At 41.4% G+C, this 13803-nt stretch overlaps 1 protein-coding gene across 3 annotated transcripts in view; it reads right to left on the reverse strand.

The window, feature by feature from the left end:
- The window catches only part of ccdc180 (coiled-coil domain containing 180), a 56740-nt gene that overhangs the window by 37671 nt on the left and 5266 nt on the right, over positions 1-13803 (reverse strand). For 2 of the 3 annotated variants that reach the window (XM_042070477.1, XM_042070475.1), the window contains exons 2-11: positions 12347-12510; positions 11692-11774; positions 10096-10205; positions 9809-9937; positions 8847-8957; positions 8662-8757; positions 7213-7376; positions 6464-6583; positions 5164-5243; positions 4952-5040 (exon numbers count right to left, since the gene is read on the reverse strand). In XM_042070477.1, coding sequence (XP_041926411.1) covers positions 4952-5040; positions 5164-5243; positions 6464-6583; positions 7213-7376; positions 8662-8757; positions 8847-8957; positions 9809-9937; positions 10096-10205; positions 11692-11774; positions 12347-12510 — 1146 coding nt within the window. Of the gene's footprint in view, positions 1-4951; positions 5041-5163; positions 5244-6463; positions 6584-7212; positions 7377-8661; positions 8758-8846; positions 8958-9808; positions 9938-10095; positions 10206-11691; positions 11775-12346; positions 12511-13509; positions 13632-13803 lie in introns of those variants that run through there. The other variant, XM_042070476.1, reaches the window with a different exon arrangement.

Genomic DNA, 13803 nt, shown 5'->3' on the forward strand with positions numbered 1-13803 from the left:
CAGCTCCACCCGAGAGACGACAGGCATGTGAAGTTGCGGGTGTCTCCTGCTTGCATCCGAGCCCTGCGTCCTTGGAGGGACAGGAGGTTCTTACTCCAGGGTGTTCCACTGGGGGGCCTTCCTCACAAGAGGCAAGTCATCTCGACAGACGCTTCTCTGACAGGCTGGGGAGCTGTCTGGGAAGGGCTGTCAGCGAGGGGCGTGTGGCCTCCCTCCTGGACGTCAGAGCACATCAACGTCCTCGAGCTGAAGGCCATCCATCTCGCCCTGCAGAGGTTCCTGCCAGGGTTGCGAAGCCAACATGTTCTGGTGAGGTCAGACAGCACCTCGGCTGTCATGGGCATGGCCGCGTCTGGCTTCAGTGAGGGCAGTACACGTTCCAAGCGTGCAGAACAGGGCGGCCGACATTCTCTCCAGGACCGGGCCACTTCAGGGGGAATGGAGATTGAACCCAGAGGTGGTCAGCCCGGTCTGGGCTCAGTATGGTACTGCACAAGTGGACCTGTTTGCGTCGGCGGAAACGACTCACTGCCCAGAGTGGTACTCTCTCGTGGGACAGGGAGGCAGTTTGGGCCTGGATGCTCTGTCACAAGACTGGCCGACAGGCTTGTTGTACGCTTTTCCTCCATCCCCTCTTGTACCTCAGGTCCTGCGGAGGATCAGGGAGGGCCAACACACAGTTCTGCTGGTTGCTCCACGGTGGCCGGCGAGGCCTTGGTTCCCAGACCTTCTCCGGCTCCTGCAGGGTCAGCCATGGCAGTTACCCTGCCGGGCGGATCTTCTGTCACAAGCAGACGGGCAGATCTGGCATCCGAACCCAGGTGCCCTGCGCCTGTGGGTTTGGCCCCTGCAGAGTCCGTCATTGAACAGCTAGCTGAGTCTGTGCAGGAGACTCTGAACAACACCAGGGCTCCTTCTACTAGAGCTTGCTATGCACTCAGGTGGAGGATCTTTTCGGATTGGTGTGCCAGCTTGGGTCTTGAGCCAGCGGTTTGCCCTGTGCCACAAGTTTTGCGCTTCTTGCAGTCCTATTTGGATCAAGGCAAGGCGGTCAGTACTGTGAAGGTCTATGCCTCGGCCATTTCAGCCTTTCACCAGGGTGCGGATAACAGACCCTTGGGTAGGCATCCACTGATTGGTCAGTTTTTAAAAGGGGCCCGCCGGTTGCGTCCAGTTCGCACTTTGCGGGCACCAAACTGGGATTTGCCCACTGTTTTAATGTCACTTACTGAAGGCCCGTATGAGCCCATTTTAGATGCAGATCTGCAATCTTTGTCTCTGAAAACTAGCTTTCTCTTGGCTCTTTGTTCGGCCAGGCGTGTCGGGGAGCTGTGCGCCCTCTCCGTCAGCGAAGACTGCCTGAGGTGGCAGGTAGGGGGCACTGGCGTGTCACTTTGGCCTAATCCAGCCTTCCTGCCTAAGGTTCTAAGTCAGCAGTCTATCAACCAGGTTCTGGAGCTGACCCAATTCCAGCCGTCTGCTGCCTCACAGGCAGAGCACGACAAGTTGCTCACTCTGTGCCCAGTCAGGGCTTTGAGAGCTTATCTGGCCCGTACACAGTCGTTGAGGAGGGAACACACTCAACTTTTTGTCTGTTATGGAGCGGCGAAGCAGGGGCTACCGCTTTCCAAACAGCGGCTGTCACATTGGCTGGTTGAGGTTATTTCCCATGCCTACCGGGCTCGGGGAATGCCAGTCCCTTCGTGTACAAGGGCTCACTCCACCAGGAGTATGGCTACGTCTTGGGCTGCCCTTAAGGGGGTACCAGCAAGCGATATCTGTGCAGCGGCTTCATGGGCGACGCCTTGCACTTTTACCAGGTTTTATAGGGTGGACGTCACTCGCCCAGCTCCGGTTGGCGACGCTGCCCTCATGTCCGTGACCGAGCGAGGTTTTAATGGTTAGCTTAGAGCTCCTCGCGACTTTTTTGGTATGTGTCATCCCTTTTTTAGACCGTAGTGACGGTCAGAGTGAGGTCGAAACAGATCGCAAGTTACGCATGTAACTATGGATTTGTGAGACCGAGGGATGACCGTCACTATCCTTGTCGCTCGGACCATCCTGCTCAAGGTAGGAGACTGAACCGGGAGCAATCTCCGCTATTTACAAGCTCGAGTCGTTCTGCTTCCGGAGGTCATGGGCATGACTTTGTTGACATATGGTCTCGGTGATAGGCAGAACGAAGGTGATCATTCCTTTTTTAGACCGTAGTGACGGTCATCCCTCGGTCTCACAGATCCATAGTTACATGCGTAACTTACGTTTTCTTTTACAGTTCATGGAAAAAATAGTCACATTAGGTAGAAGCTTTTTATTATTATTCGTAATTCACATTTATTTATTAAATAATTGATCGCGACTGACTGTCCACGAGATCTGCCAGAGTCAGCTGGAAGGAGCTTGTGACTCACGCATAGGGAATCACGGCAGATATTGCGCGAAATTTTGGTTTATGGCTATCGTTTAGGTGTCCTTCCTATTCATTAACATGAACATGATGACTGACTAAATAAATGACTGATGTTTAAAAAACCATTGTAGGCATACAAGTTATCATTATATCACATCACATCAATTAAGTGTTTTCTGTAGGCTAGGCTACTGTGTGACATGCTTTACACTAGGCTACAGCATATAAATCAACAATAGGCTATCAACACGTTTGCAGTATCACTGTTGCAGAAATCACATACAAGAAGGCATCCTCTTGATTGTTTGTACATTTTTGCACATTCCAACATAAGGAAGCAGCATGATTTTTCTGCCTTATTTTCTAACTACTTTTACGAGTCTGCAGTATCACTGAGTACAGCTGTTACAAGAGGGTCTGGCGTCTCTTTGTTATGATGCACTTCCTGCGACGCGGTCATTCGTCTCTAAATGACTTAACTCCCTCTCGCATTTTGACGCATTTGACGTCACTTTCTTGACTCTTTTCACGGTCTCTAAATGACCTACAGTGCGTTTATGCGCATGGGAAAAACATTTTTCACAAATTGAAAACATCATAATTCACGTCTCTTTATGTGGGAATAACCTAGCGTTCAGGGGCTTCGGAAAACCCTTTTTCCCAGTGAAAACATCATCATTCCGCATCATTCACGTCACGTAATGTGTGAGTCAGAGGTCGGAAACTGGGGCTAGATTTTGCTAACAGAGTTGCCCAGTTAGGGGCTCGTCATCACTTTTGTCATCACGTTGTAGTTCGTTTGTAGTCCATGTGGCCTTTCATGTCCAACAGTTTTAATGTGAACTCGGGAATTTGCCGTTTTTGTCACTTGAAAGCTTATCCTTCTTTCACAAGCGTCTTGCACTATCTTTAAGCAAATACAGTTGTTTAGTTAAGATTAGTCAGCATATGCTTTAACCTTTGTTGTGGCATTCATGTTTTTCCACACATTCCGACGGCAAAGCACATGAACACAGTAACAACGTAATCACGGGGGCGGTCCCTGATATTCTCAGCTGGCATGAACGGACCGTTAACCAAATCAATGTGATCTGGCGAGACGCTCAGAGTAAAAAGACATCCCATTCCTGGATACATACTCGTGGGTTCCTGTTAGTCGTTGGTTGTAGTTTGAGCAGGATTTAGTGCGTTTAGTGAATTGTTTGAGAGGCTCAAGTTAGGAAGAGAAAGTATTCACCTGTTTGGGAGCACTTTGATCTTATTTCTCCTAATAAGGTATATAGCTTGTAAGGTCAGGGTATTATGGCCTTCGTATTTAAAGTAGTATGATATTTCACGCTAGGTCTACGTCACAGATATTATATTTTTTCCAGTTGGTTTTTACTTTACAGCATGCAAGCTTCCTTATCTCAGCACGCGACGTCATTAAGAAAGCTTGCCACTACAAAGATGCACATGTACGACTGTGTATACCTTTATATTGGCTATATAACAGAATTCGTTGAAAAGACCCTTGAAAAATTGCCCCTCCATTTCCAAACAACTACTACAGTAGTAGGCTATTCATCAAACGTCTATCAACAAAAGAAGCAAACAATGAGTATGTTAATAATTATAAGGCTATCACAATTAAAGCAAGTAAAGTTGTGTTCAGCTACAGGTGCTGATCATTGTACATAAATTGCACCTATCACCACTGTTTCGCTGGATTTTGGTTTATATTACTTTGAATTGTGTATTCTCTGTTGAAAATGACTAGATAGATAGATAGATAGATAGATAGATACTTTATTGATCCCCAAGGGGAAATTCAAGATAAACATTTGACTTGAAAATAGAAAAATGTTTCAGTTACAACGTCAAACTAGATTTTCTAGGGGTGCCAATAATTGTAGTGTGTGTGATTTGGTTCAAATATTTATCCAAGGCTAACAAAGAACATGTCTGTGCCTGGTGTAATCAAAAACGTTCAAAACAAATAAATATTAAACAGTCATGTTTATACATAGCAGGGTATTATGATACTGATATTTCCCCTCCTTCGTTTTCCGTTCACGCTGATGCTAAAAACAGCAGGGGAAGCTTGTCACAGACACGTTGAGCAAACTGGTGGTCAATCGGAGATTACAAACAAACGAGGGAACATCACCTCACAATGCAAAAACGCTGTTTACCCTTGTTTACATGCAACCGTGAAACCTGAGTTTCCCCAAATCTCCACCTTGGCCAGAGTTTTCAGAAATAATCGTTTTCAATGATCAAACCGCATGAAAATGTATGCGTTTTCCCTATGTGTAAACAGGGTCTAGAGATTAAGGTATGTTGGCAAGAAAATGTTAAACCCTGAATTTAGATGATCTTATACCTCTTTTTGACGTTTTAACCTCTTTTCATTCAACTTTACCAGAAGAGCAAATACATGTGAAGAGTGCTGTGTTTAGTCCGACCATTGGCCACTCTTATTCTCTCTCTAATGTGGTGGAGCATGAGCTAACAACTTAACCAAAAGCACACCAAAAATGCAAAACGATAAAAAAATACCTTGAAGTGCTCCACCTCTGCTAGGCAGTTCTGCCAGATGTTTTCATAGTAGCTCTGCAATTTCTTAATTGTGTCAATATGCATGCAGTCTGTGGAGGAACATATAGTTATAAGGCAATATTAAATAAATAAATAAATAAATAAATAAATAAATAAATAACAAAACCTTACAATATTTGTATGCTATGGTAATGTTAGGGTAAGGTTCAGACCCATTTTATCATTTACTGCAGATAAATTGGAATACCACGCCGTTATCAAGGACTTGGAGCAATTTGGTGGTGTCAAAGTTCTGCAAAACACGGCAATGAAAGATGTTTCAGTAAAACATTTGATGTGGTGTACGGTGCTTACGGCTCCCACACACAGTTGCGTTCCGTCAACGCATGCCAGTGGGTGTTCCCGACGGTAGCTATGCAAATCCGCAAAGCATTCTGGGAAGGCTGCGCTGCATTTGAAAAAAAATGACAAATTGCTGGCCGATGCACATCTTTATGCAAATGAATCCGTTGAATGCGTCGCGACTATCCAATGAAAGCACAAGGTTGTAGGTCCTTTGTTCTACCACAACGTTCTGCTTACAAGACAAATAAATGTTTTAACGATCTCTTCCACGACCACCTAGTAGTCCATAAAACAAACAAACAAAGTATTTGGAGAAATATATTGACTGTTGGTGTTTCTGGTGAGGATTTGAGATTGCATTGAGTAGTTTAAATAAAACAAGATTTCGAAATGGCTTGCATAGTTTGTATTAAGGGGCAGGCAGCTACCGGATCGTTAGGAAAGATTAGATGAATGAGATCATTTATGTTTGGGTCTTTTTTTGGCCTGAAATCGCTGATACAACCTTTAATGTCATTACATTGGTGGTGTGTAAGTCTAATTGACTGCCTACCACTTTAAGGACGTGAGCGTAGCCTTATGACCCTTTCCATTAGACTCGTAAATCATCGTACGCCCACCCGTACAACATGTACGAATTACTGTAGTTGCTAGCGCGAACGCTGGGGTTTTTAGTCTTTTTGGGAAGAACATGGATGCCACCAGGGCAGCAGCTGTCTCGTTGGTGCTGGACATTGGTCTAGATTTTAAACGAAACGGCCACAAACGACTGGACGAGGGGAGGCAGAGCGACACCATACGTATGTCGTGTAGTACTAGTGGATCAGCACTGTTACACACAGTTGCGTGCAGTGCAGTGCTGGAGACGCATCTCATTCACTTAACATGGGCTTACGTCATCCGTTGCTGAACTGAATTGTGGGTCTGTTGTGTCGCGTTGCTCCTGTCGCCCAAGTCAAAAAGTTAAACTTCTGCTGCACCGATAGAGACCAACAGAAGGCACCAGCCAATCGAATTACGGTTTTAGGCCTACTTCAAGGCATTTGCATAGTAGGCTACACACCCCTGCCTGTCGGGAAGCATGGCATGCGGTGACGGAACGCAACTGTGTGTAAGCACGGTAGCGTAACACATTGTTTGAAAGTCACGTCAATTATACACTCTTACTTGATTGCCTGTAGGACAGAGGTCCTCTCCTTATTGTACTGTGCCTGTGACTCCTGCAAAATCTCCAATGTGGCCACAATGTCCTTAGAGCACTTTAAGTCTGGATTGTTCATAAGATCCCTGAATATGGAGAAAAATGGTAAATATTCCAACAATAATATTATACAATAACAATATTGTGAAAACTGGGATTAAAGGCATTTTTTTTAAAAATAAGCCAGAGTGAGTGGACTGTAATCAGGGTTATTTTACTTGCAAAACAATAGTGTGCGCAATACAGATACATTTCTTCAGTTCTAAGCTCGACTTTTTGACTTGGCTTTAACATTTTAGTTTGGACATTGTTATATTAGACTATCATTCTCTTATTGTCTCTGTGTTGATAGAAGCTAAGAACAATACATATATTTATGATTATATTAACAATATTTATGTATCAATACATATTATTTATTAACATGCATTTCTGATGGAATATCAATAATGTAATAGCCATTCATTAGCGTTAAAATACAGTAGCCATTTCGAGTATTTGCATATTTCTTTGCAACTCAAGCAATAACTAAACTTGCTTATAGCAGGCTACCATAAGGAAATGAAACAGAGCCTGTAGGCTTGGCTTGACTCAAAATTTGATTTGAATTTGATACTTGTTCTTGATACTTGTTCATGTTCTTGTGTCAGTGCCACTTTTCAGTGATTTTACACAGAAATGTCAATTGAATTTTGTTGTTTTGTGACAAACTTACTTGAATCTCTGGACTGCAGCAAGGACCTTGATTCTTTTCCAGTCTTTCAGTTTGTCCTCCCATCGAAACCGATGGAGTGCCTCTTTCTGCAGGTCCTCCTCCATCAGGTTCAACATCAGTTTGGCCACAGCCCTTCTATTAGACAGCACTGCCTGATTTATCATCTGAGGAGTACATAGAAAGATCTACCTGTGTTAAGTTGAACTTAAACTTCACATTGTGAAAAGAACAGTCTACATATGGCATAATTTGATGTGCATAACTAAAGTGACTGCTACTACTTAGCTTTACATATTCCAGGATTCAAGATATGTATGTCATATGTGTGATTATACAAGTAAAACAACAGTGGAATGAGGGTTGCAACAACTACGTAAAAAATAAGAAAAACTATGTTAGTTTAGGTGCTGAATGGTCATTTAAAGTGGTCATAGCCCTTATGGCCTGGTGGAAGAAGCTCATTCTCGGTCTCTCAGGTCCCTGGCCCGGTTTCCCAATAACGATGGATACACACACTTACAAGGTTTTTCTACAATTCATCTTAAGATTGTTTGTTTGTTTCCCGAACATGGTTGTAGCGTGAACACACATGCACTGCTCTTAAGATTATCTTAAGGGGAGCTGTCCAAGTTAATAGTTCTGAAATATCCTCCAATTTGATAATGTCAGGTGACCGCACGTCACAGCTACTTAAACTTCGGATTTAGCCTAGGCTACATTAGGCTAATTCACTTCAATACGAAAATAGAAAAACTTTGGCATCTGCATGTAAACATCCCCAGCAGGCTATATACCACACAGAGACATAAATATTAATTATTTAAGATTAGATTGTTGCACTGTTTTCATGTCTGTTGCATGATGTATGGCTATTCAGCACATCTGCCGTGTCTGTTCTTTGCTACTTGTGAGTGCCCCACTGTGTGTGTTGCCTCCATAGTGGTTTGGGGTGTCACTGAAGAAGACGTTTGGAGATGAGAAAGAGGTTGAGTATAGTGAGGAAATGTGTAGCTTAAATAACATAGGCTTAGGTTTTTTACACAGCACAGACTAAACCACATGTTCGTTTCTTTGCTTTTACCTCATAGGTCTAATAAAAGACAGCCTACACTTTGACAAAGATAATTGCAAACTATTCTGGCAACGTCTCGTTTCATGCATTTTCATCCATTTTAATCACATTATTATGAGCATGCTATTTTGTATGCTAAAATCTGATTACCGGTACTCAGGATCACTTGTAGATCTATGAGTGTTTTCATGACGCTTAATGTTTTCATTAAGCAACGATGGTTTCGGGAAACAGTCCGCAAATCTTCGTAAGAGGGACTTTACAACCTTCTTAGGCTTATGATGCTTTCGGGGAAGCAGGCCCTGGCCCTTAAGGATCAGAGACATTATGTACAGCCACTGAAACAGTCTAAACTGAATAAAGTAAAGGCTACATACCATGGCTTCACTGTCCATTAGTCGATGAACATCACAAGGCAAGACATAGCTGAATTTTTTTAAGTTCTGAGTGTATTTTCTGAGCAATGTTGAAATCTGGACAAAAAAAAAAAAAAAAAATCTTTATCATGGTAATAATAAGGACAGAGCTGATAGGAACCTACTTATTCATGTTTTCATCATACCACAGCTGTTCTCTCTGAAATTAGTTTTTCAAGATTTTCATCTAGTTTCCTAATCCACTCCCTCCTGTTGGCTGATTCCTGGCTGACCAAGTCCCAGAGCATATGAAAGTCCTGCAAAAATAGTGTTAGACCTCACTCAGTTTATAAAAATGTGTATTTGTGTGTCTTGTTTCCAGTGAACAACCTCTAATATGACTTTATTCTTCATAAAATCTGATAACTTAATTTTCAAGTATGTTAACATAACTACAAACACATATGGGTTATCTTTCAGTTGAATCACTTCAACATCACCACTGAGAGGCAAGGCAGTAGAATTCACTGAACCCTATTTAACTTTCCAATTTTAAAGAGAAATGTGCAATGATGGACCCGCATCATTGGTTATATCAGTAGGCTATGAAGGTAGGTGCAGTTGAGCTCCTCCCTTTCCCCTTTACTGTGATCGGTCATGGTTAGCTTGGATAATTCTAATTGACTACCTACAGGGGCAGCCGTGGCCTACTGGTTAGCGCTTCGGACTTGTAACCGGAGGGTTGCCGGTTCGAACCCCGACCAGTACGCACGGCTGAAGTGCCCTTGAGCACGCCGCTGTTGTTGCAGGCAGCTCACTGCGCCGGGATTAGCGTGTGCTTCACCTCACTGTCTGTTCACTGTGCACACTCAGCAAGCTGAGTGTGTTTCACTAATTCACGGATTGGGATAAATGCGGAGACCATACCAGACCACTCATATTATACTTACATGGACTCTCCTAAGGATACTAAAGAATCTCCTAAGGAAGGAGTCACCTTCAGCTACTGGAAAGAGGACTCTGTAGTCTGTCCAATATGCAGATTTTATATCATTACAATAAAATAACTCTAAGACTATGAATTGATGGATTTCCTCTTTTCAATACCATTCTTAGTCAAAAAACATCTATACAAAATGTATATAATAAACATCATATACTTGATTACCTGGTTGCTAAAGCTTTCAGAATCGGATGCACTATCAAGCTTTCCCATGAGACTCTCAACAATGTCATCATATTTTACAAGCTGAGACATAGTATTCTCTGCTTGTTGTTTGATGCAGAGTTCATATTTCTGAAAAGCACAGCATGAAAATGTACTCAATTTACTCACAAATGTAAATCACTGTCCAGCATTTAAACATACACTTGTAAACAATATGAAGAGAGTAACATCATGAATGTCTTCCATTTAAAAAAAAAATAGGATGGCTTAAATAACACAATCCATACCACACTTATCGCAGAAAGATCCTGATGCAACTGAGCAACAGCCTCTGTGTGATCCTTTAGTTTTTTCTTCCTGAGGCGTTCAATAATATCTGAACCCTTTACCTCAGCATCTGTGAACATATTGTCATAATTATGAACAAATTATTTATTTTTTAAAAGTCAACCTATCTGAGATGTCAACAAATTGACAACATGATTATGAGAGGTGAAATGAGAAATGAACAACATTTCAGAGGACACAATGGGCCTCATACATCAATATACTCTTTATTTTCTATTAACTTTTCTCTTAATACTGTTTGAAGACAAAACATGAGAGAAACCGTGTGCTAAATTGTTTACTGTCAGGACAGCTAGAAAGTTTGATAAATGTCAAGATACTGAATTAGATGACTGACAACAAGCCTTTTTCACACACAAAAAAAAACAAACAAACAAAAAAACAGAAATATGTCAATGTTGGGCAAACCAATTTCCACATTGGCAATCAATTTTAGCAATCCAATCCAAAAAAGAGATTGCAGAAAAAAAACAAATTGAGAAAACTCTGATCCTGCTACTTTTATCATCAGTTACATTATCACCAGTGACCCTGCTATATTTGCAGACATTTTGCACCATGATTACCTCCTCCAAGTGAGGTTGTATGCTTTGGATCATAAGCTCATTCAACACACTTGGAACGATCACAAGACCTTTTATCTGCATGCCAATCCCTTAATGTTATCTTTCAAAAATGTTGTTGGGAGTTATTAGGCCCAAGTAGGTGCAAATCTTATTTGCTTATCTGGGCGTACCTGACTTCACCATGCAGAGTCAAGGCCTTGCAGGGCTACATATAAGCAAGGCCTTGCAGGGCTACATATAAGCATGTCATCGACTGAAAATCTCTTATTGGTGCTATGTGGAGTTCTGTGGGATTCGAATAGTCTTGAACGTACCAACACATTACTCTTACAATGAAGTGCATTTTATTAATACAATACCATACATGGTACAAAGAGGTGTTACAAGAAAATCGGCCCAGTGCTAACTGGCTTACCTGCTAATTTATCTGGGGAACAGTATGGGCGTTTTTGATGTTAACATTATGTCAAAACAGTTGTTTCCTCACATTCTATTGATATTTAACTCCACATAGCACCTTAAAGGTGATTTAAGCGATGCTGGGTAACGTCACTTCTGTTGACTTTCAAACAAAACAGAGAGCCAGCTCGCTACTTCCTCCCTCCCCCTCCCTCCCGTGCAATTGAAACTCTCCTAAACGCACATCTCATCTGTGATTTGCTAGAACAGTTTGTTAGGTTTTTATGGGCTAGGTTTGCCCAGGTTGTTTTTGTTGCCATTTTTGGAGCCTGGGCTGTCCACAGAGATCACGTTTTTTTACAGAGTATTCAGGACACAGACAGCTAGCGGTTGGTTAGGTGATGTTTGCAGTAAGTGACATAAAATGTTTTAGCCTAAAAACGCATGCCATCGCTTAGAGCAACTTTAAAAAGATGACAAAACCTACATGTATATAGACACACACTGCTAGCAGTGGTCATGTTGAACAAAGAAACAAAGATATGCAAACAGACAGATCTGAGAACATACCAACATTATCTGGTAGACCACGGATCTCCTTTATCATTTGATGATTTTTGTGTATTGTCGTGCCACCTGAGAATGGCTGTGCCCTAAGAAAAAAAAGACACCATAACATTTAAATAAAGGAAGTTAAAACAGACAAAAGGTATATTTGTCACAGGGATATTTCCACAAACAGGTATCTCTGGTGAATCAGACAATGTTGATGACTTTCAAGAGTTTTGAATGTTTTTGCAAGGTGCTGAGATGAGATGTTGTATCCATAGTACAAACTAATTATGGTGACAGAGACCATGTGAAGGCTATGACTTAGCCTACTGTTGGTACTTATTCTAGCTAAATACATCACATCATATTCAACTAGTTATATCTGCTTACCGTTAGGAAGAGAGAATTCATATCATCATCAATAAGGGTAAATAAAATCATAAGCATGTTGGAGAAACATTCTGAAATGAATGGGCCTCATGAAAGGCATTTGTAGGCAAAGAAACTTGTCAGTGAACAAGTGTATACATTATCAATTTTGTAGATGGCTATTGTAGCTGGAAATGCTGCATTAATAATTGAGCATTCATTCATTCAGAAACGTAAGGCTATTGGTCAGATATAACATGGTGTATCTGTGAACTCAATAAGTTTGTCATCATAGATATTTCACCGTGCAGTGGTGTCTTCGGACCACGTCGAACATTCCGTCTCAACCCTGGTCCGCAGCACTCGAGGGTGGACCTCTTGACCCTCTTGGCCATCACAATTCAGGTAAAATCCTCCACTGGCAGCACGTTTGCTTCGTCCATCATGAAGAGACAAAGACAGCTGGACCTACAACATTTGTGGAGATTGGTGTAATGTCAGACTTTCTCTCAAACTTTTGTAAATGTAAGGTCACCTAAACTCTTTTGTTCAACTGAATTCACAAAAATATCCAGTGTCAAATAATTATCAAATTCTAATATCTGAAGTTGCTTAATTAGTATGTTTTGTTCATTCATGGATGGGAACATTTCCTGTCCTGGCTACAGGAACAAGCAGACAAGTTCAAATGACAAGTTCTTAATGTAAATTTTGAATTAAAATAATTAAAATAGCCCCACATCACTGCATACCCTTCACCATATCTAGAGATTGGCATGGGGTGCTTTCCATTAGATCATCTCTCAATGCAAATCAAACCAGCTATTAAGCTAACTGAAATAAAACCATGCCAATCTCTAGGTATGGTGAAGGGTGGGGCTATATTAATTCCAAAGGCCAAGGGAAATTTATCAGGATGCATAGTATCCTGGATCCATGAAATAACTGGACATTAAAAATAAAAATCTGCCTGCCTCAATGGGAATTTACCATAGGGGGTTCCCTACTTATTCCCAATGTATTTTAAATAATAACATGTATTTATTTATGATTCATGATTCATTCACAAAGATAATTGGTGTCCTTAAAGGTTGGATTTTTCCTCATTTTTTAATTAAGGCATTAAGATCAATTTCCAAAAGATTTTTATTCCTTTTTTTAGTCAACTTAAGCATGGGTTCTTAACTTAAGCACAGCACTGTATAGGCAGTGGGAAGCTTGGAAGCTCTAAAATGTGCGAGACCTCTCCTGTGAAGTAAAATTGAATAAACCAATCACTTGCAACCAGTGTGAAGATTCTGATCTATCTTTGATTAATTAACTACGGCCTGACTGTCTACAAAATACGCTGTCAAGCTCGCACCCTTAGGGTGTTTGTTAAAATATTTCAAAAGCTAAATTGTTTTTTTATGTGTATGTCTGTGTGTATGCTTTTTGAATTACTGACGCGTTTCAGAATTTACTCACACTCATGCTTGATGATGTCATGTCATGACTTGTGATAAGTCATTACATGACTGTGCTATCAAACACCTGTTTTTCAGTGATTAAAATCTCTAAATCCAAAATACTAGCACAATTCAATGACTGGTATTGTATGAATGATGTGTTTCTAACATAAGATCTTTCTGCATGCTTAAGTCATGACATCACAATAATGCTGCTATTATGACATCATGCTGATTCTACCTTATAAGTGCAGAGGACCAAAATACAAAATCACTTCAGAATACATACATACAGCACAGGGCCCACTTCCCC

The sequence above is a fragment of the Alosa sapidissima genome, chromosome 18 (genome assembly GCF_018492685.1).
Source record: "Alosa sapidissima isolate fAloSap1 chromosome 18, fAloSap1.pri, whole genome shotgun sequence".
Classification (NCBI taxonomy): Eukaryota; Metazoa; Chordata; class Actinopteri; order Clupeiformes; family Clupeidae; genus Alosa; species Alosa sapidissima.